The following is a 22487-nucleotide window of genomic DNA, read 5'->3' as shown; positions in this document are numbered from 1 at the left end:
GCACTGGAGGGTTTTTTGCACTGCCACAGTTGTACCACTGCAACTGGTAAATTACCTGGGCTAGTTGCACTGGAAAAATCTCCATGTTTTGCGCCCGTGCAGTGTGTCTGCATTATGGGTTTGCATTGGTATCCAGTGCAAATATCCCTCGTTTCAACAAGGCTTAAGAATCAGAATGATCTTGGCCACACACAGCTGTACCTCTCTGTGGGAAACCCCCCCGGATTGGTGAGTCTTTGTAAACAAGCTTCTCAGGGTTTGTTCTCTCTTGGCAGCCACTGATTCTTTCTCTCTTTTTCCCTGGCTGTAGGACCAGAGCACACAGTTGTCACGAACGGGAACCTTGACTTGGAAAGGATCCAAGACATCATCTGGACAGTCTACGGGCACCCTGGGGTGAGATGGCACCACTCTCTTGCACTTGATGCCTGGCAGTCCCACTGCCCTACTTTCCGCCCGCCATCCTGTCCTAAAAGAGACACAAGCCTGATAAAGAGGTGGCAAGTTTCCCCCCTCCCCACTGGAAAATAAACCTTTCAGATTAGCTCCCGAAAGTCTGACATCTGCCTGAGACTGCCCCTTATGCAAATAATGGTCATGCTTTTCACAGTAAGGTTCCATTTATAAATGGTCTAGAAAGGGTTAATTAAAAATTGATAGATGCTTTACTAAATGGTTGATCGTTTGTTGTAGTGTCCATTAGGTCAGGAGGTTGCTTTTAGCCATGGCTTATCACCCTCTGTAACACCTACTGGTCTGCATATGCCATCTATAACAGATTCTACTCATGTCAGTAACATGCTTATGGCATCCACAAATAATTTATGAACCCTTTGTAAGCATTTGTAGGCTGTTTATAAATGTGCCCTGACTAGATCGTGACCAAAATAATACTAGTCCAGACATAGCCACAAGCCTTGCAGCAGAGCTGGTCAAAAATGAAAGTGGTATTGTTTGTATTTGTGTTCCAGGGAAAATGCTGAGATTTCAAAATTTACTTTCATTCTGCATTGGGATGATAAAGTAGAAACCTTGGACTCTTTTGCGAGATGATATTCCAGAATATTTCATTTAGGGAAAAATTCCATTTAGACCTTATCAAAACGTTTTGTGTAGGAGATTACAGAGTAACTATAACATACATTATCAGATACAAGATGAAACGTTTCAACTGCATCAAAACAAAAAGGTTTCAATAATTTTCTCTTGGAAATGCAGACAACAGCAGAAGGTCCCCAGAGCAACATTCTGATTTTTGCCAAATCAGTATTTCCAAACATTGGAAAATCTTCCTCCAGCTGTGCCCTGTAGTGTCATTAGTGCAGCTGTAGCATTTGGGGGAAGAACTGTTGATAAAGGAGACGCTGGGCTACATTCACAAAAGGTCTTAGGCACCTACCTGCCACTTCAGGCACCTAAATCCCAGAATCAGGGATTCACAAACCCCTGCTCAACTGCCCCCATACTCTGTAAGTGACCAGCATTGCTCGGCACCTACGTTTCTGCAGGGAAAGTTCCCACGGCACCGAGGATTCTTCATGAATGTAGCCCACTGCCTTTAAGCGACCCAGCATATTGAATGGGCCTGGAGACTGACCTCCCTTCTCGGGCCCTCCAGAGCCCTATCAATGCCATGAAGTTGGTGCTTGTTGCAGAAAACGGTCATCATCCAGTTTCCTGGTGTCCGCAGGGCGTGGGTGTCAGGGTGAGGCACACAGGTGGAGTCCAGGGGAGGGGAAAGGTGGTTTTGCCCCTGCCTTTGCGGGACCTGGGCTAAGGCGAACAAAGGGCCTCAATTTGTCAGGCTGAAAGCGCACGGAGTAGTTTTAATCTAAGGTGAAGATTTTCATCTCTGGGAAGCCGGTTTGTTTTTTTCATTGGTTGTCTGGTTGTGCGGAGCCCTGCTCTATGCAAAAGGCCATTTGCTGTTACTGTTTCTGTTATGGGCAGCACGGGACCCCTTTGTGCTTGGGGCTGTACAAGCACATAGCGAGACACAGTCCCTGCCCCAGTAGACTAGACAGGCAAAAAGTGCGAGGGGAAAACAGAGGGGGGAAGTGACTTGCCCAAGGTCACCCAGCAGGTCAGTGCTAGAGCTGGGAATAGGACCTAGGTCTCCTGGGTCCCAGTCTAGTAATCTGCCCACTGCCTCACACTGATTCTCTTTATACCATCATGACAATCTAACACTGAATCACCACAGCTCTGGCATTGATACTTTCAGGCCAAATTCAGAATAAAAAAGTCTCGCATTCAGCGGAGAAAGGGCAATGAGTTTCTTCCCCAAGATGCACTGGGGATCTGATGGTGTATTCTGTGTCTGTCCTGACTGCAGGAAAAACCCTCGTATCCCAGAGCCCATTCAACTGCCTGTGGTTCCGGAAGGCAAACTGTCAGCAGCGTCCTCCACATCATCTTTAACATCCCTCAGGTAGCTTGTGTGAGGGCTCCGGCTGGGGGTGTGGGCTCTAGGGTGGGGCCAGAAATGAGGAGTTCAGGGTGCAGGAGGGGGCTCCGGGCTGGGGCTGGGGGTTGCGGTGAGAGGGAGGGGGGAAGGGCTCTGGCTGGGGGTGTGGGCTGTGGGGTGGGGCTGGGTATGCGGGGTTTGGGGTGCAGGAGGGTGCTCTGGGCTGGGACCGAGGGGTTCAGAGGGTGGGAGGGGGATCAGCCCCTGGGGCGCAGGAGGAGGTCAGGGGTCCAGGCTCCAGGCAGCACTTACCTCAAACAGCTCCCGGAAGCAGTGGCACATCCCCCCTTCCAGCTCATACGTGGAGGTGCGGCGCTGGCCAGGCGACTCTGCACACTGCCCCATTGGCAGGTGCCGCCTCCGCAGCTCCCATTGGCCGTGGTTCCCGGCCAATGGGAGCTGCGGGGGCGGCGCTTGGGACAGCGGCAGCATGCGGAGCCCCCAGCTGCCCCTACACATAGGCGCTAGAGCAGGGACATGCTGCTGCTTCTGGGAGCCACACGGAGGCACGGCAAACGTGGAGCGGGGTAAGCTCCTGCTCCCCAGCTGGAGCTTGAGGGCCAGATTAAAACATCTGATGGGCTGGATGCGGCCCGTGGGCCATAGTTTGCCAACTGCTGGCATTCACTCCTTGAGTATGGTTACATACGATTCTGTCACTCTCTCATTTATACCCACAACAGTTCCAGTGGAGCAGCTGGCAACATCAATGCCAAGGTGCCTATCGCACAATCTATGCCGCCCTCACTGCCTCTTCCATTGGACATAGACACAATGCCTCCTCCTCCCCCTCTGCCTCCTGTAGACATGCCCGAACCTTCACCCATCGGTTTTGAGATGCCGCTCCCAGATGTCCCGCCACCATTCGCCATGCCAGGTGGGGCTTGTATTTGACACAGCTTATCCTCAATCAGCTAGCAACTAGCATGGTATCCCTATGCTGAGCCGTGCTGGGAACTTTGCACCATCAGTGCCCAAGCGTAGCACTGGGTTGTTACAGGCAGAACTGGTTGAAAGAAGATAGAAAACAATTTTTTGGGGAAAAAGATGAAATGTGGAAGTTGCTTCCATTTTGCTTCAAAGCTGGTTTTTCGGTTAAATTTTTTTACACAAAAGTGTCTGAAAAATTGTGAATTGTCAGAACATAACGGTTTCCCCATGCCCACCTCTTTTGGCCACTGCGTGCAATGAAATGAGTGAGCTCTAGGTTTTATCATCATTGTGACTCTGTAACCTTTTCCAAAGTTGGGGCTGTTTTTGAAAGTGACAGCATGGCACAAGGGGCAAATGAACCCCCGAAACTGCGCTCCGTAACTTTTCGAAATAGCCCCAGCTTTTCCACATAAAAGTGGCAGAGTTTGAGTTTCATTTTTCCTTTGGCCATGCAATAACCTTCCCCCAGCTGAGGAAGTTCTGTAAAAGTTGAGTGGCAAAATAATGAAGAAAAAAAAGAAGTGGGAGAAAATAGAATAAAATCAACCTAGATATCACTTATTTGATTGTATTCAGTAACAAAAAGGGTGGAAAGACTGAAAATTCTTTTTTTGTTTTGTTTTATTTTATTTGAACACTCCCCCCCCCCCCCCCCAAAAAAAAAAAAAAAAACAAACTCAAAGTTTTTTGGTTTGGAAAAAAAATACCATTACTTGTTGAACAAAAATTTTGTCCAAATCTCTGGGCTCAGCTGTTGCCCCTAGGACCTCAGCAAATCTCCACTTATAGGGTGAAATTGCTGTATCAGGTGCATGCACCACTTAACAGAGGAGGCTTAAGTGGGACCTATGCAGCACCTAGCCCATGTGCTGGCTCTCTGTATAGGGGTCAGTTGCACCCCCAGTGAAGTTATTCTATGGCGGAAAAACAGATATTCACTGGAGGAGGCTTCCCTAACTGATCTGTTTGCTCCAGTCGCACAGTGGTCAGCCCCACGTGTTATGCTTTTTTCTAAATCATGAATCAGGCTCCCACAAATTGATAAGCTTAAAAAGAATCCCATTTGGGTTCCTTCTGATTTCTGGGTTGGAGGCTGAAGCGGCCCTGCTGTCAAGCTGTTCTCCACCGCCACGAATCACCATTTTTTAAAAATGAAAGCTGTGTGTCCCAGTTAAGATGATGCTAGGTGGCGGGGCTTCCAGACAGCCACCGAGTACCAGGACACTTGGGATAAAAACAACCACGGCTGGCAACGCTTGACCTCTGTTTTGCGATTAGAACTTCATCCCCCTCGTGATTCTCTGGGGATTTTTCTGCAGATGCCGACTTCCTGGAGCTCCCCCCTCCGCCCCTGCCAAGCTTGACAGAGTTTGAAGATTTTGCCCCTCCTCCTCCTCCTCCTCCTCCCCCCCTGGGTACAGAGGAACCTGCGTGGGCGCCAGACAGCTACTTGGAGAAAGGTATCTTGTCCCCCCGTCACTCTCCCCGCTTCATTTGGTTGCAGCAGTGGAGTGGGCCAAGCTATCTTGGCTTTAGCAAAGCTTTTGACACGGTCTCCCACAGTATTCTTGTCAGCAAGTTAAAGAAGTATGGGCTGGATGAATGCACTATAAGGTGGGTAGAAAGTTGGCTAGATTGTCGGGCTCAACGGGTAGTGATCAATGGCTCCATGTCTAGTTGGCAGCCGGTGTCAAGTGGAGTGCCCCAGGGGTCGGTCCTGGGGCCGGTTTTGTTCAATATCTTCATAAATGATCTGGAGGATGGTGTGGATTGCGCACTCAGCAAATTTGCGGATGATACTAAACTGGGAGGAGTGGTAGATACGCTGGAGGGCAGGGATAGGATACAGAGGGACCTAGACAAATTGGAGGATTGGGCCAAAAGAAATCTGATGAGGTTCAATAAGGATAAGTGTAGTGTCCTGCACTTACGACGGAAGAACCCAATGCAAAGCTACAGACTAGGGACCGAATGGCTAGGCAGCAGTTCTGCGGAAAAGGACCTAGGGGTGACAGTGGATGAGAAGCTGGATATGAGTCAGCAGTGTGCCCTTGTTGCCAAGAAGGCCAATGGCATTTTGGGATGTATAAGTAGGGGCATAGCGAACAGATCAAGGGACGTGATCGTCCCCCTCTATTCGACATTGGTGAGGCCTCATCTGGAGTGCTGTGTCCAGTTTTGGGCCCCACACTACAAGAAGGATGTGGTAAATTGGAAAGAGTCCAGCGAAGGGCAACAAAAATGATTAGGGGTCTGGAACACATGACTTATGAGGAGAGGCTGAGGGAACTGGGATTGTTTAGCCTGCAGAAGAGAAGAATGAGGGGGGATTTGATAGCTGCTTTCAACTACCTGAGAGGTGGTTCCAGAGAGGATGGTTCTAGACTATTCTCAGTGGTAGAAAAGGACAGAACGAGGAGTAATGGTCTCAAGTTGCAGTGGGGGAGGTTTAGGTTGGATATTAGGAAAAACTTTTTCACTAGGAGGGTGGTGAAACACTGGAATGCGTTACCTAGGGAGGTGGTAGAATCTCCTTCCTTAGAAGTTTTTAAGGTCAGGCTTGACAAAGCCCTGGCTGGGATGATTTAATTGGGGATTGGTCCTGCTTTGAGCAGGGGGTTGGACTAGATGACCTCCTGAGGTCCCTTCCAACCCCGATATTCTATGATTCTATCTGAATGGGAGGGGGGCTACAGCTCACCAGCCGACCACCTGGTCTCATTTATTGATTAGATTCCTTGGGCGCTGATAGCCTAGTGGCATGTTACATTGTAGCCTGCGACCTAGCTCATCGCTTGTAAAGGGATCAAAGGGCTAATACTCCTCCGCCCTCCCCTGTGCTTCTGAGCATAAGCAGATGAAGAGCTGTGGTCAATTAGGGAGCATCACCTGATGGATAGAGTGGGCAGCATGGTCTTGTAGGTAGGGCTGGGACTTAGGTGACCTTCCCAGTTCTGCCACTATCCTGCTGTGTGTGGACTTGGGGAAAACCCCCTCCCCCACAGCCTCCGCTACTTGAGTTTCCCTATCTGTGAGGGGGTTCTGCGCATGAAAAATGCTGCATCGGGGCTAATGATCTGTAGTTCTGGAGCCTGTCTTTGCCACTGCAAGGTGGAGCGTCTCTCTCCTTTCACAGCTTCCCCCCAATTCAGCATCGGGTCAGGAAACCCCATTGCGGAGGAAGTCCTGATTTAAACCGACCTGCTCCCACCCTCTCACTCTCTCCTCCAGACCTTTTTGGCTGACTTGCAGCCCGGGCAGTGCTTTCTGACTGGGTGCAGGCTTAGAGCTCCCACCCATGTATTTTCACAATGATCCTGGCTCTGTTTCCTTCCTTCCCATTCTGAGCTCCTCCTTCCCCTTTCAGTGGTGACCCTCTACCCCTACACTCAGCAAAAGGAGAACGAGCTCTCGTTCCCAGAAGGAGCTGTCATTTACATGACCCGGAAGTACTCGGACGGTTGGTGCGAGGGCGTGACCAGCGAGGCAGAGGGGTTCTTCCCAGGCAACTACGTGGAACCTTTCTGCTGCTGACCCTGCGTGGATGCAGGAGATGACACCACTAAGGACCAGCAGATGTTTTCCTCCTTCACCCTTCAGGGTTAATGGAGCCCATTCTCTCTGCCAAACCAGGGAGGCCACCTCCACTGCCCCTGGCTACAGAATTTATCACTATCCATTTACAATGCAGATTGATCAGATTATAGATTCCCCATTCCCCGTCCTGCGCTGGGGTACAGACAGACCCACCTCCCTGGCAGACGGCGACAGGGAAAGGTAGCGCTCCGCATCCAAGACTTATCAGGAGCAGCTTTGGAGGCCCAAGAAAGTGCCCTGCTTTGGCGCTGCTACTTTCAGGTCAAATCTTAGTCCCCCAGAGCTCAATGCGAGTTTTTCCATTGCTTACCCCTGGGGACCAGGCTTGAAGCCTTTAACCTGGAATCCCTTTGCTTGAGGCTTTGATTATTCTCAGCTCTTTTATTTCCACCCCCTGCACGTGCACCATGATCAGAGGATCCTCTTCCGGGTTCCCCAGGGAGCCTGCAGCCAGTCCCTCCCCCTCACCAGAACGAATGCGGCTGAATAGCAGAATGCTGTTGACTAGCTGGGAAGGGAGTCCGAGGTAGGCGTGTGGAGTGCTCGGAGATTCCCAATGCTCAGGGCTGCTCCAAGGCTTCCCCGCTCATGAGTCCTGCAGTAGCTTAGAAGGTGCTGAGCAGGCTCTCGTGGGTCTAGGGAAGAGCCTTTTCCCCAGCAACTGGGATAGTGGTGCCCAAACACGGAAGCAGCAATGGGCAAGAGACTGAATCTCAGTTCCGACAGAGTCACCTGGTGACCTTGGGCAAGTCTAGTTTCTCAATTTGGAAAGCAGGCACAGTGCTTCCCTGCCTCACAGGGCTGGGCTAGAGAGTAACGTGGGCACGTGGAGTGCCTTTGGCACAAAGCGTGATGGCAGAGCGACCGGCAGCAGCCTAGACAGGCAGAGACACGAGAAATGGAAAAACAACTGGGGAAGGTGGTTGGAAGATAAGAGGATGTTTTGCAATGAGCTTTGGCAACGAGACTAAGTTGTATAAACCAGAGCCAGTGGATCCAGGCTCAAGTGCACAGGAATAGCCCCCTTGTTTCCGGCTGTGTAAGGATACAGAGCCATGTAGTACCCTATCAGGTTGCTGCTTGGGGTATTATGAGCCTTGTCCCCAAAATGCAAATGTCAGCAGAGCTGCAGCTTCTGCTTTGCCTCCCTTGATTCTTTACTGAAAAATGGCAGCTGATTGCCTTGAGGTTTAGAGTGAAAGAAAGGCAGCTCTGCCTTTAAGCCCCACCCAGGGCCTTGCCTCATGGAATTTTGGTGGGCAATCCATGCTCTGAATGCGCTGTGGGGACCCACCTCGCTGACGTCTCACAGCACATTGGAAGTAGAAAGGGAGGCTCATTGAACCTGGTCCCCTCTAATGCCAGGTGCTGTTGAGAGCATTAGTGAGCAGGTCCTCTGCTGCGTGCTGTTGCTCCTGCCTCCCAGCTCCCTCACTGCTTAGATAAAGGTGCCCACTTTTAATAAAGAGTTCTAAAAGCTTGTGTCTCCCCCGGCTGTAGTGGATGGGTGGGAACGTCAGCTGCAGGCTTGCCCCTGCTTAAATATAGCTGAAGTGTACCAGCAACACACCTGGAAACGAAGGGTTAACGTACCTGCAATACCCTTTGTATTTTTTTTTGTTTTAAGGCGAGGTTTCCAAAGTGGGGATAGTGGATCATGGGTGGTTTATGGCGCTGGCTCTCCACCTTGTTGCCAGCTGCAAAACTGCAGACAAAAATAATGATCTCTGGGCCATTTAAAGCCTCCTCCAAGAGCAGCTGGGTGATGAGGGAGGGGAACTAACCATATACCTCCCAGCTGGGTGTGGGAATGGCAAAAAAGGGAGAAGGAATCTTCCAAACAGCTGGCTGTATTATTTTCTGCCATGGGCACGCTCCATAGACCTAGCCCTACTCAGTCACTTTGCCCTTGGCCTGTTCTGTTTACTCCCCGCTTCATGAGCGACAATGAGAAATTAACACGTTTGTCCTGGAACTCGGGTAGGTAAGTGATGAAGGGAAACGTGGGGAAAAGGACAAGCTCCAGGGTCTACTTAGCCTAAGAGCAGTCAACAGGAAAACTCTCCCCAACTTGACAGATGACCAACAGTTACATCACCTGTGCAATGTTTGCCTTTGGCCTAGTTGTAGCACCTTGGGGCCCCAGTCAGAGACCAGCCCCTTTGAAGTCAAGTGTTTACAGGACTCAGCCCCTGGTAACACTTGGGTGGGTGTGTGGTAGCTTTTAAATGAACAGCATCATTGCAAGGAGTCAGACTCCACAGGAAAAGCCAGTGGCTGATGGAAGTGGATTAAACCTCCTAACTGCCACGTTTACATCAAATGGTCCCAGTGCTAAAACACACTCACCCTTCCCTTCATGAGGGTATTTGCCTCTGCACCTGCTAATTAAACCCATTTTACAGAGGGATCTAATGAATATGCCAAAGTCCCAGTGAGCCAGGAACAGATCTCATCAGAGGCCCTGCTCCCTTTTCCTGGACCACAGCAAGTCAGTCGACATAACTACCAGGCTTTGCCAGGAGTAAGACACATGACTAGTGGCTAGTGCTAATGGGACCTCTTCCTAAGCTAGTACTCTGGTTTCTGGCACCAGGAAACATCATTTGCTCCCCCTTCCTCCCCTACAGAGAACCCGCCCCCCCAGCCTACCTTCCTTCTTCTGCGTCCTGGGCAGCAGCCCATCAAAGATGAGTGACTAGAGCCAGAGACTGCACAAATGGCTTCTCCAAGTGCCACCCACACTGCTTTCAACAGCCCCAGGGAAAAGCTGAGAAAGTGAAGTCACAAACCTGTAGTCGCCTGGGCATGTGCATATAGAGATATATATTAATATATTTATGATAGTTAGGGGCAGGTGGGGTGTTCGTTTAAATGTCCACATCAAAATACAACATGCTCAGCAAATTCCAGACAAATGTTTTGTACCTGCTGTTGATATTTACTAGATAACGTTCTGATATTTGTTTTAAAAAATTCCATGGCTTTACGTTCCACATGATTGGAGGGAGGAAGAACAAACAAACAAACTGCAAAGAGGAAGGGAAGCTGGGGCAGCTTTGGTTAGTTCTGTACTGCGCAGAGTTTTGGTCAGGGCTATCGGCTTTGGAGTAGACAGGCTGCAGTTGATCCCGGTAGAAGCCACCATCATGGGCAGTCAATGCTGCGGCTGCCCCTGCCGAGTGCAATCACGGGGTAGTTAATACTGCGGTTGCCCAGGGAGAGAATACTGACAAGCAGAGTGGAGAGAGGCTTTGATCCTCTAGCAGTCTGACCCCCCAGGGGATGCTAAACACCACAGGTCCCCTTGCAATCAACAGGAGTTTCAGCACCTCCAGGGATCAGGCCAAGGAAGCGGCTCCATCCTAATATAACCCCCATGCCACGATCTGACCGGTGATTAGTCTACGGCACAAGGAGAGCTTGGTTTATTCTGCTACTTGCTGCTCCACGTGCACTGGAAGCAGCCCGTAGCTTGGGAGAAATAGCTCTCCTGGGTGCTGTCCACCAGGCATCTCAAAATTGCCTTTCAGGAGCTGCTTCAAAGCACAGCTGCAGCACTGCAGTTCAGACAGGGCAGTGGTTAGGCTAGATTTTAAACTAGTTCAATAAACAGGCTTTGGGATCCAGTATGGACATGGGCTACTGAGCACAAGCAGCTGATGAGTAGGAGCTTCGGCTTTGGAAATCAGCTGTGTGTGTAAAAGCATTTGAGGAGGGATGCTCACTTTCATGCTTAAAATAACAACAGAGAAAGATGTTTAAGTTACTATGGAGAAATTTCTGCCCTGGGGGAGAAAATGAAAGCAAAATGGAAGCAAAGTGTAAGGACTTAACCCTGACATCAGGACATCCAGGAATGGTAATCCAAATTAACTAAAGGTGCAAGTTAAAAGTAGATTAGTTAAACTGCATAAAACCCCTGTGTGGGCACACTGATTCAGAATTAAGGTGGCCTTACTTCACTTCAGTTTAATTCACGTTTGAATTAAGCTACACCAAATTAACGCCACTTTAGTTCAGAATGAGAGTGTCCACGCCGGGGTGTAATGGGATTTTAAACTACTCCACTTTACTTTCCTGAGTATGCTTGTGCAAACAAGCCTCAGAAATCCAGATTCAGTGGAATGTTTTAAATGCAAACTAGTTATATTTTGGTGGGGGACAGGGCTTTCCAGCTACATATCACACACTGCCCCCTACATCTCATTATTCCACAGCCCTTTCCTACTGTGATCTGCTCAGAGGGGACAGGGCTGGGGAACTGGAGCCTTGGGGGATTTTCAAAGGTCAAAATGACAGTGATGTGCCTAATTCCCATTGGCACTTGTGGAAAATCTCACTTTTGCTTGCTTAGAAATGTGCTTCAGTGAACCACCCGTAATTGGAAACCTAAATCAACGGTGTCCTCCTAACCCCACACCTGAATCTGGTACCACACCCATGTCTTCTTGTTGTAGCCGCCTTCCTGGAACAAGGGGATATGGGCAGGGTGGCTCTATGAATAGAAACTGCCCCTGATTAGGCTTCCACCTGCCTCCTGGACAGAGATGAGCCCCGACAGGGATTCTCAGGAGGTCAGTTTCAAGTCACCTGATGTGGTGAGAAGGAACAGGGGGGTCATGCAGGGGGTGATGACATAGGTGGACCCCAGCTGCTGTGATCAAGTTACAGATTCGGAGACCTCTGCCCTGGGGCTAGCGGGAGCATGGGCACTTCGTAGCCGCATGAGAACTAGTTTGTTTTTGTTTCTTTACAAAAATTAAAGAATCATTTGAAAAAAGAATTCAAGGTGAAGGTAAAAATAAAGATCTTGGATGAACACCCACTCTCCTGAACGGGTGTGCAAACTGCATAGAGAACACCTTGTCTCCAGATTGGGAGGAGGGGGGAGAAAAGGGGATCCAGAGAATGTGCTTTTTAAAAGAAAAAAAAGTAGGGGCCGGGGGAAGAAATCCAGAAGTTCAAAGAGTCCAACTTTGCAAAGCTAGAAATGGAGTCACATCAGCCACTGGGTATGGAGATGCTCCTGAACCTCCCACTTTCCTGCTGCCCTTGAGGCAGCTTGGGGGCAGTGTGCAGGAGTCTCTTCTGAACCATCAGTCCCTCTCAGCATTTCCTCTTGAGGAGCTCCTGCAGATAGCGGCAAACTTCTACAGCCGAATCCCAGGGAACCACACTGGCCTGGAAGGCTCTGGGTTGCTTTTGCTCCATCTCCTGGGTCATCTGGTGCATGGGGTAGCCCTTCCGCGGGAAAGCAATATCTGTCGAAGTCAAAGCCACGGAAGGGCAGAAGTCATTGGCCCCGTCCCCGACATAGAAAATGCTCTCAAATTCGGCTCCCTCCTGGGCCCGCTCCATCAGGTACTCAGTGAGGATTTTGCGCTTACACATGTTTGCGGGGCACTGGGGGCACTTGTGAGTGTGATAGGGCCCCAAGGTGAGGTAGCCCCTCTTGTCAAACCCAGAGGGGTTGCTAAAGATTTTGCGGAAGAGGGAGTAGACACCGGCGGCTCTCAAAGTGCACTCGATGCCAAACATGTTGGCGTCGGAGAGGAGGATGATCTCAAACTGGTCTTGGTTCTTGGAGAGGAACTGGAAGAGCTCTGGCATCCCAGGAGACAGCGGGATGTTCTCATAGACCGTTTTGTAGTTCAGCATCTTGACCCCTTGGTCTCCCAGGTACTCGAAGACGCGCTGCATGTACTCGTTGTAGAAGCCATCCCGGAAGGTCTGGCGGATGTGCTCTGGAAGCGCCTGGCCTGGAGCGGCCCTGATGATGGAGTCATCGCTGTTCTCATTGATGATGGTCTCATCAAAGTCAAAGGCTAGGAGGTATTTTGGAGGCTTGGGGGCAGCCATGCTGACACCCTGTGAGTTGAACCAATGAGACATGTCAGTTACTCAAGACAGGGGAGAACTCTTTACCCCAGACACCCTGGTGTTGTTAATGGAATCAATCTGACATGGGTTGAGAGCGATCAACGTAACGCTATTTAGGTAAAACAGGGCCATCTCTCCCTCTCTCTGTGTATTTTTCTATCCTAGCTGGGGACCTAATCTGTTCCTTGTATATCCTAACCCTGACCTGAAGAGGCTTACACGCCCTGTAAAGAGATCATTTTGTCACTCTTAATCCTGGACTTCCCTGCCCTCAAGACATGCCGAGCGGCGTACTGGACTCCCTCTCACAAGAGGGTCTAGTTAACCCTAGGGCGGCACTTTGACTCCACAAACCAGCAGCTGTGTCATCTGTGTGTATCTGCCTCTCAATAAGTCCCAGTCACTGTGCTGGGTTTACATGCAGAATAGTACGTGGGGAGGTTGCCCCTTAGAGCTGCCAGATTTGCAGGCTCACCCTGGCCTCCGAAAGCCAAGCTAGACTCTTGGGCATCGTCCTGCCACTGAGAGGTTCTGCGGGTCGAATTCTGCTCCCACATGCAACTTTCATCACCTTCAAGTTCTGGGTCTGATTCACCCCCCAAGTCATTCCATTGACACCAGACATGGGCAGTGGCCCTCATGTCTTCAGTTACCCAGGTGCAGCCCCCAGTGCCTCAAAAGAAGAGGGGCCCAAGCATAAGGGAGCACAGCGTCCAGCCCTGCCATTTGAATGCAGCGAGCAGAATTTTGTTGTGGCACATGAGACAGGACAGGACAGAATGCAGCTCAGTGTCCCAGAGCCACATTTTCTCTGTAGGGCTAAGTTTAAGTACTGAAGTGGCAGAACTGCGCTTGCTTGGAACCCCGACTTAAAACGGGACTCTGCAGGGGTGAGACTCTGACCATGTGGAGAGAGACAGGCAGGCTCGGGGCCTTATTTCTGTCACCAGAAGCCAGCAGCTGTGACTCTGAATATGCACAGGGTGAGTCGATCAGCTGAGCCAGCTTTGCAGCCACTTTTCAGGGCAGGATTGCGCACCAGTGACAGGGGATCTTTATTAAAACAGCTGCTTCATAAGCCGGAGAGGGAGGAGGAGACAGCCCTGTACAAAGAGATCAAAACGTTGGAGAATTGCACTAACCTTAAAAAGGCATCGCAGCCCAACACCCTCAAAGCACCCGTTCATTTTAAGGACACCACTCGGCAAACACCGCTTTTCCTGCTGCTACAGTTTCAGGCTCCCTTTGTGCTGGTCACATCACTGCAAACCACAAGGGTAATTTGGTTAACAACCACTTTGTAGGCCCCCTTGCACTTTAGGGTACTGTGTCAAAAGTCACAACAGATTGCTCCAGTTCCAAAGGAAATAATCTCCCCTCCCTGTCCCGGATGGAACATGCTGGCCTCCAGCACCAAGAACTATAACAGTTATTGTGCAGGGGAAGGGCTGAGTGGGCAGGGAGAGATTGTTTAACGCAGCCGATCCCTCTTAACCCCTTCAGATGCTAAGGGCTTGTCTACACTGCCTGGCATAGGTACTCCAGAATAGCTTTCCCAGGTGGAAACACTCTTCCCAAATAAAAGTGACTTTATTCTGTAATAATTACTGTGCTCACAAGAACAACAAGTATCGGGGGTAGCCGTGTTAGTCTGTAGCCACAAAAACAACTAGAAATTACTGTGCTCACAAGAGAAAGTCACTTTTATTCTGGAAGAGTGCGTCCACGTGAGCTATTCCAGGATAGCTATTGGAGAACAGTTATTCTGGAAGAGCTATGCTGGTCCATTTCCCCATGTAGACAAGCCCCTTAAGCAAAGTGAAAACCTAGGGGAGCATAAAATGCACTGGGCTGTGCACTTACTCTTCCTGGGTTCTGCTGACCCCTTGTGGCCGGTAACTGTAAAAACTGGGCTCTATAAACAGTCAAACCTGCTGGTAATTTTCTGCTGTACTGAGCACCTGCAGCTCCTATTGGAGTCTAAAGTATAAATGGGTGCTCAGTGCTCCTGGGAAATCAGGCAGCTGTTAGCCAAGGGACTGTTCTGGGGGAAGTGAGCATTTGTTGCTCAAGAATTCTGATTTGATGGGGAGTGAGACTTCAATCAAATTTTGTCGGCTTCCTGATCCAACTTTTTTTTTTTGGTGGCCTCAAAATCATTTCTTTTAAGTCTGTTTTGTTCTAAATCCAGTTTCATAGATTATTCTGGCCAGAAATTGTACTAGGAAGAGTTTTTGCCCTGAACCCTTGTGTTGAACTAATTGCTGCTACTAGAATAAACAACACAAGTTATTTGAACACGTGAAGGTATTTTTAAGTGTAAAGGGACATGGACAACTAAAGTTAGGCTCTAAATTGAAAAGTTGTTAAAATGAGTTTTCCTTGAATCTAGAAACCAAAGTCGTCTTTTCACTTTTAAAAAGATAGCCATTGAAAACATGGCAAGCATTCCTGCACCCAATATTGCTGCACTAAGAACTTGAAAATGAAACTGACTATAAGCAAAAGTGAAACTGACCTCCTTGATTTTCATTGTCCAAGAAGAGAGAAATGCAAAAAGTAAACAGTACAAACATGAAAAAAGTCATTTGGATTTTTAGAAATTCTTTTCTTCTTAACAATGATTTAATACTAGTGGGTAGCAGAGGTGAGGAAATGTTTGTTTACATCTGATTAAGTGGACAATGTCCCTTTAAAATAGCTTCTATACATGTTCAGCAGTTATAGGCTATGCTATTTTATACCAACTTTCCATTCACAAAATTCTAACCAGTGAGAGTCTCTGGAGAGCCAGGGCCAAGAATTAAATGGTGGGGAAATAATTTCAGTCTAAGCCCAAAGAAGGTGTTAAGATATCAGCGTGAAAGCGGCAATGAAAAGGTGTTGGAAGGGACGTTAATATGTCTCCATAGAAAAGAGTTACTAGTTAAGCTACACCTAAGGGAAAATGGGTCAATCCACACAGATGTGGGAAGCAAACCCGTGTTTTGAAAAGCTCTGCAGGTGCCCAATATTTCTGTGTTTACTCACATGGGTAAGGGCTGACAGATCAGACCCTCGGATTCTTTAAGCTTAGGATGTCAGATTACACACGGACATTTAAAGTCAAGAAAAATAATTACAGTAAATAAGCAGAGTTTTTTTTAAGTCACGCCTTTCACTGGAAGATCTCAAACACCATGCACACAGTTGCCTCCTTTGAGCTAAGTGTTGTTACACAGCAGAAAAATCCTGGTTCAGCAATAAGTGAAAACAATTGAGTCAGTTAATTTCTATTCTTCATCCCATCCATGAACAATAGTTCTGAGGTCTGCAACAGTGTGAGCCAAGGAGATCACACATCGTGATTGTCTGCTTGTCCACAGAGGAGTTCTTGGAAAGGTGGTTGCTTCTCGGGAGATAAAATTTTGCTCTTGGACTTCCAACTTTATCTTCCCCTTAAATGTGTTATTTTCTGTGGAACAACTTTTGAAATTTGTGGCCACCATGGGGAGAATTCTAGCTACTTCTGATGAAGGCTGCACCATCCAAACATATGTAACAATACACATATCAACCTCATGTCCATGAAGGTAAAACAGTGCACTGGGATCAATAAATGTTGATACTCACTGCAGTGTCACCCCTCCCCCATTTTTACATAGGGGCAAGTGAATCATGGACACATTTAGGCTGAAGTTTTCAAAGTGCCTAAAGGAGTCAAGTGTCCAAATTCCACTGAGTTTCAATGAGATTGGGTGCCTAAGAGAGGCAAGCATCTTTGAAAATCCCACTCTAAATGACTTGACCAGGGCCATATAGGGAGTTGGTGGCAGACCCAAGAACAAATCTCCTGCAGAAGTCCTGGCTCCGGCTTCTCCTCTGTAACCACTAGCCCACACTCCCTCACCCCACAGCTTCATCAGAGAAGCTAGACTAATAATACATATTCCTAGCAGGATGTGTCAAGGTGCAGGGTTAGGATCACGTGGGAATAGAACAGACACAACATGGGGCCGGGGAAGGTGATGGCGCACCTAAAAATGCTGTAGAAAATGGTGAAGGCAGGTCATACCTGTGCAGTTAACTTGGACACTTGGTGCCATATCATCATTTTTGTAAACAGCAACGCATTAAATTTCCCCTCCAAGCACTAGCAAGGAGACGTCTCTCAGAAATCCCCTATACTGTGATTAACAGAACCCAGTGTGGGTCTTTTTGGGTGAGGAGAGGGAAGGCAAAGGAACACAATCTAATCTCTTAAAATTAGCAGCAGTGTGGCCTAATGGATAGGAACACTGGACTGAAACCTGGGTTCTATTCTTGGCTTAGCCACTGGCCTACAGAATGATATTGAGCCTCAGTTTCCCCATCTGATGATACTTCTCTTCTGTAAAATCTTCCAATTAAAAGGGCTAATTTTTATTATTAACCCAGAGGTTGTGAACATCTTCCCATTCTCATATTGCTAAATGGGCTAGGTCCTGGCTAGCGTGAGAGGGAGGGGAATGGTACGGAACAGGGGTTCATGTTATGGAAGGTTTGAGAACCACTGACTCAGCCAGTTTAGCAATGAATTAAGATCACGTCTGGTAAAATCCATGTCAAAAGCTGGCTCAGTCTGTGAGCAGGAGGGGAGACCAGAGAAGAGAAAAACACTGTTTAACAGGAGTCTCTCTTCCCTCTGTCCTGAATTACCCCATCTAGTAAAGCAATGAGCATGTGTAATGTCCGGTGGGTGAATCAGCAATGCCACATGTACAAAGCATGTGTACATGGACACGAGCCATTGGTTTTGGATTTGCCAGGGGTTAACCACAGAGAGAGAGAGAGCGTGAGCGAGCTGTCCACAACCATCATCTTCCTTCACAACAGACTCAGGGCTTGAACCAAAGGTTAGTCTTCCTCCTTGCGCCCCACCCCTACCTTTTTGAAGCCAGATGTTGGTTTGGCTGGAATCAAACAGGCCCACGTAGCACCAGCTGCTGGCACTTATTGGTCACGCAGAATAATAGTGTGGTCAGTGTTAAAACAGAAGGGAAATGAGGGCCTATGAACTCACAGTCAGCACACTACTTAGTTTTTTAGGCTGGCATTTCATAAGAACCCTGCTATGCACTGGTACTGCAACTTTTATCAAAAGGCTCTCAAGTGGGTATTACCCCTGTAAGGAAACGGACGCACAGAGAGATGAAGTGACTTGCCTAAGGACACACAAAAGTCAGTGGCAAAGCTGGGGATAGAATCCAGGTCTCCGGACTCCCTGATCCTGTACACTAGCCATTATACCACATTGTCCCCCATTTTGCCCCAACAACAGCCTTGGGCTCCTCTTGAAGGTAGGCTGGATTGCTGTTAAAGAACTTGTGGGTTTTCAAAACTTTTAACAACTGTTGTCAGCTTTCCTTTAAGAACTTTCTGCTTCGTGGCTGGGCCAAGCATGGAACCTTGGGTAACACTCTCGCCAGAACTATTTATATATTGCAATGACTCACCTAAGGGCTGCTTCCTGGGTGGTTGTTCTTCCACCTTCTGTAAAAAAAAGTAGTCCCTCCAAAATAAAATAAAAGTGGCCGTACTTCCTAACATTATTCAAAGCCTGAATGTTGAAACAGAAAATAGAACAGAAGTTTGCTTATTAATTGCATGAAATACTGTTTTTTGGAAAAGGTTTAAAACAAAATTAAATTTGGGGCAAGGCTCACGGTGCAAAGTGGGGCAGCCATGGAAGGAAGGGTCAGGAGGAATCTGTCTCATGGAGAGGAACTGGTCATTGGGGGAGGGGGCAGATGGAGCTTCTCCCCATGGTCCCTCACCTTTTTTCACCCTGGAGTAAAGAGAGGAACATACAGTACCTCCAAGCCTTCCTACAGGATCCTCCTGCATTCACTGGGGGGAAGAAAGGGCCAGCAATACTCCTCCCCTTGACTATTTCAATTACAGTGCATTCTGGGGAAACTCTGTGCCCTCCTGTCATTCTTGTTAACCGAGGGCCTAATCCTGTAAAGGGGTAGACATGTGAACCCTAGGAGTCGTAGGAGCAGTCCCTCACCTGCGTAAGCCTTTACAGGATCAGGCCCATAACTAATAAAAATCACATGAAGTCGAGCCTGCATAGGATTTACGCATGTGCCTACGACTTTGTGGGATGAGCCATTTATTTCCAGAATCTAGAATCGCTGAACTTTGGAATCATCTCAGGCCATATAAATTTCCCAAGGAAGAAATTAATTAATTAATTAATTAAATATACAGACCATTAAACGTTAAGTGCAATTGTTTTTCGGGATTCAGTCACACTGTCCCTGTGCTATCTATTCTCAACTCGCTTTGGTCACATCATGTAAAACAAAAGATTAAGACTAAACAAAACTCCGTTTCTCCTGAATGCTTGAAACAATGGGGGAGCTTTCAGGTCCTAAGGGGCCACAGGATCCAGATCCTCAAACCTACTTCCTCAGGTATCCCCCACAAAATCAAAATCGAGACAGAGAGAAGCAGAAGACCACTTATTGTTGCCCCGAATGCAGGCAACTGAAAAACCATATGTCCTCCTCAGCCCGTTGTCAATTACACTAATATTTTTACATGCTAGAGGACTCCAAAGGTGACCAGAGAGCCTGTTTGCCTCACTGGATACTGTTGCTTTTCAGTTTATGGGTGACAAGCACAGAGGCTTAGGAACAAGATTTTCAAAAATAGGAGCCTAGAATTAGGTACCTAACAATGGAATTAGGGTTGGATTTTCAAAGGTGCCTATGTGACTTCGGAGTACAAATCACACTGAAAGTCAACACATGTGCCTTGTGCTCTTAAGATGTCTCAGTGCTTTTGCAAATCCTACCCACAGAAGGGTAAGGAACTAGTCTGATTTTGAAAATTGCCAACACCCACCAGCTTAACTTCATCAGAGGCTGTTGGGTGTTCAGCACTTTTGGACATCGGGGTAACATTTTCAAAAGCATCTAAGTAACCCAACATCAGTGGGTCTTGGGTGCTTTTGAAAATTTTACCCTAGCCTGCTTATTTAGGAGCCTACATAAAGAATTAGGAGTCTAAGGTTTTAGGCTTCGGACCAAATGATTATAGTTTGTTTTACTTCGGCTCTTTAAGAAACTGAACACCATGACCCAAGCTATCTGGGAACTGAATTCCCACCCGCCCAGATGAACAACAAAAAACTCACACAAAAACCAAAATTCAACCCCCCCCAGATCTGGATAGTTTGTGACACTACCAGAGGGTTAAACAGATTTGTGGAAAGCTCTAGGTCAATGCATTATCAGGGTTACATTTTTAAGATGCCCCACAGAAAATTAACCACCAAAATATTACATTAAGCTCAGTGGCTTTTGCAGCAAACATTGAGGCTACGTGTTTGATTTAGTAATAGATCTAAAAGTGCCTATTTCTCCAGTTTTGGTGTCATGTGCTAGATGCCTCACAGGGAAACGGAGGCATATGTCAAGTTGGCTCAATTTTGAGTGGCATGTCGCTTGCCCTTCAGAGGCAGCACTATCTGTAAAGCTACTTTAAAACATGGTCTTTCCAGTTCGTAATATGTAGCAAAGTTACTGCCTTACTTTTTAATTTTGACATTGTGAGTTTTCTTTTGGTGCTTCATTTTTAGGGGAGGGATTTTAATTTACAGCGGATTCAGTTTAGTAGGGAGCTTCTACACGTAGTGTTCACTGTTGATCTCTCTTTTAAATATTCAGTACAGTTTGAACTATCTATTCCACATGCACACAAAATCAGGCCAGATGGCAGCACGTTTGTGGGAGTCCCACAGAAATGCCTGACCCAGAAAAACCTGGAGAAGAACAAACAAGAGGGAGGGGGAAGGGAAGCAGGGAGTTAAATAAATAAAACTTTGTATAGCAAAGTCTGTATTTGTATTATATACTCCATAAACCTGTGGGACACCCTGCTACGGAAAGAGGATCACCTAGGAGCTATATTTAAGGAGTCTGGAATAGAGTATTTTTGGACACATCTCAGTCCAATGCTGTTCCTGTCCTCTCCCTACCTCAGGCTGAGGGATGAATATGCGTAGTTTGGCGGTACAGTGTTACTCACCTGAGGCAGAGGGCAATGGGAAGAGGCAAAGAAAGCAAAGGAGAACAGGATCAGGAGTCAGAAAGGGTATTCTGGAGTGCATGTGTGTGCAGGGGAGGGTAATGGGGTAGAATGGGACTTTGGAGCAGTGAGTGTAAAGATAAAAGGTACCCGGAAAGGAGCAGGAATGGGATATTAGGGACATCAAAGAAGTCCAGACCAGGGCTGAGCCAGAGAGGGTGTCAGAACCCTGTACACATGGATTGGGTGCAATGAATGCAGCATTTGCAGCCCCTCCCCACAGAAAGTACTAGGGTCCTTCCTGGACTGGGACCTAGTTCATCAGCGTATTGACACCTGCTAAACGCTTTTCTCCAATACCAACCCCTGGATCATAGTTCCTGGACCCCCACCCTCCATCCTGGTATTGGTCCAACTCACAACCCATTGCTCCTAGGCACCAAGACCCCTTCTGGTACCAGTGCCAACTCCTGGTCCACGCTTCCGGGATCCCTCCCCCCATCTCCACCCTCAAAAAAAAAAAAAAATCCCAAAAACTTCTGGTTTCAGAGTAGCAGCTGTATCCGCAAAAAGAAGGAGGAGGACTCTGGAGCACCTTAGAGACTAACCCATTTATTGGGACACAAGCTGTTGTGAGCTACAGCCCACTGCATCGGATGCTGTAGCTCAGGAAAGCTTAGGCTCAAATACATCTGTTAAAAGGTGCCAAAAAAACTTCTGTTACCAGTGCTACGTCCAGGCCCGCCGCTTCTGGGTGCGCCTCACCCCTCCAGTACACGAAGGGAACCAGCACCGCCTCCTGGCCCATTGCCCCCCGACATCTACGGTACCGGTCCCAGCTCTTGGTCCATTTTGCCCCCGTACCCCCCCCCCCGCCTTCTGAGCGCCCACTGTTTCATTCATGTCCCTTGGCCCGCTGTGCCCGTCCAGTACAAACATCCCCTCTCGGGCCCATTCTTCACGGTCCCTGTGGAACCCGGAACCGTCCTCCCCCCTGGCCGCCCCGCGCTGCTCCCAGGGGCCAGCATGCAGACTCACGTGCCGTGCCCCGGGGCTCCTTCCCCGGGCGGCTGCCTCCAGCGCCGGCCCGCTTCGACCCGGCCGTGGGGGCGCCAGGGGGAGGCTGCAGCTGTTCACGGCAGCATTTTCTTCCCTTCTCCCCGCCCCGCTCGGGCGCCTTGCCCCGGTTCGGGCGGATCAATGGGAAACCCGGCGCCTTGGCCTCCCGCTCGGACCGGGCGGGTTTGCCCTCGCCGCGGGCGGGCGGCTCGGCCCGGTCTCCCACCCCGAGCCGGATCTCCGGGCTCCCGCCGCCCCGCGAGCCTCGGCCCCTTTAAAGGGAGGGAAACGGGGCCCGGCGCGGCTCCAGGGGACAGCCGCAGGCCCCCGCACGTCACAAACGGGCCAGCCAATGGCAGCCGCGCCGGCGCGGATCAAAGGGGAACGGGAGACCGCCGCGGAGCAAGAGCATCCAAGCCCCCGCCCCGCCCGCCCCAGAGGCCGGGTCTCCGCCGCTCAGGCCCCCGCTGCACCGCCCGCCCCTCCCTGC

At 48.9% G+C, this 22487-nt stretch overlaps 2 protein-coding genes across 4 annotated transcripts in view; one reads left to right on the top strand and one right to left on the bottom strand.

The window, feature by feature from the left end:
* ABI3 (ABI family member 3) overlaps window positions 1–22487 on the top strand; it is a 63948-nt gene that overhangs the window by 30183 nt on the left and 11278 nt on the right. For 2 of the 3 annotated variants that reach the window (XM_075123566.1, XM_048830443.2), the window contains 5 exons: window positions 311–396; window positions 2336–2431; window positions 3151–3344; window positions 4720–4860; window positions 6768–8477. In XM_075123566.1, coding sequence (XP_074979667.1) covers window positions 311–396; window positions 2336–2431; window positions 3151–3344; window positions 4720–4860; window positions 6768–6934 — 684 coding nt within the window. In that variant the 3' untranslated portion in view covers window positions 6935–8477. Of the gene's footprint in view, window positions 1–310; window positions 397–2335; window positions 2432–3150; window positions 3345–4719; window positions 4861–6767; window positions 8478–22487 lie in introns of those variants that run through there. The other variant, XM_075123565.1, reaches the window with a different exon arrangement.
* Window positions 9918–22261, bottom strand: PHOSPHO1 (phosphoethanolamine/phosphocholine phosphatase 1). The gene is made up of 3 exons (XM_048830444.2): window positions 21977–22261; window positions 14023–14142; window positions 9918–12868 (listed from the first exon to the last, which is right to left on the bottom strand). The coding sequence occupies exons 2-3, from the start codon at window positions 14065–14067 to the stop codon at window positions 12107–12109; spliced, it is 807 nt and encodes a 268-aa protein (XP_048686401.1). The 5' UTR covers window positions 14068–14142; window positions 21977–22261; the 3' UTR covers window positions 9918–12106.

This window comes from Caretta caretta, chromosome 27, assembly GCF_965140235.1.
Source record: "Caretta caretta isolate rCarCar2 chromosome 27, rCarCar1.hap1, whole genome shotgun sequence".
Classification (NCBI taxonomy): domain Eukaryota; kingdom Metazoa; phylum Chordata; order Testudines; family Cheloniidae; genus Caretta; species Caretta caretta.
Note: the sequence above shows the minus strand (reverse complement) of the source record. Positions and strands in the feature narration are given on the sequence as shown.

Coding starts and splice junctions, on each gene's coding strand:
- PHOSPHO1 (XM_048830444.2), bottom strand. CDS start 14,067: ATGAACGGGTGCTTTGAGGGTGTTGGGCTGCGATGCCTTTTTAAG. Junction 12,869..14,022: donor GGCTGCGATGCCTTTTTAAG/GTTAGTGCAATT, acceptor TTCAACTCACAG/GGTGTCAGCATGGCTGCCCC.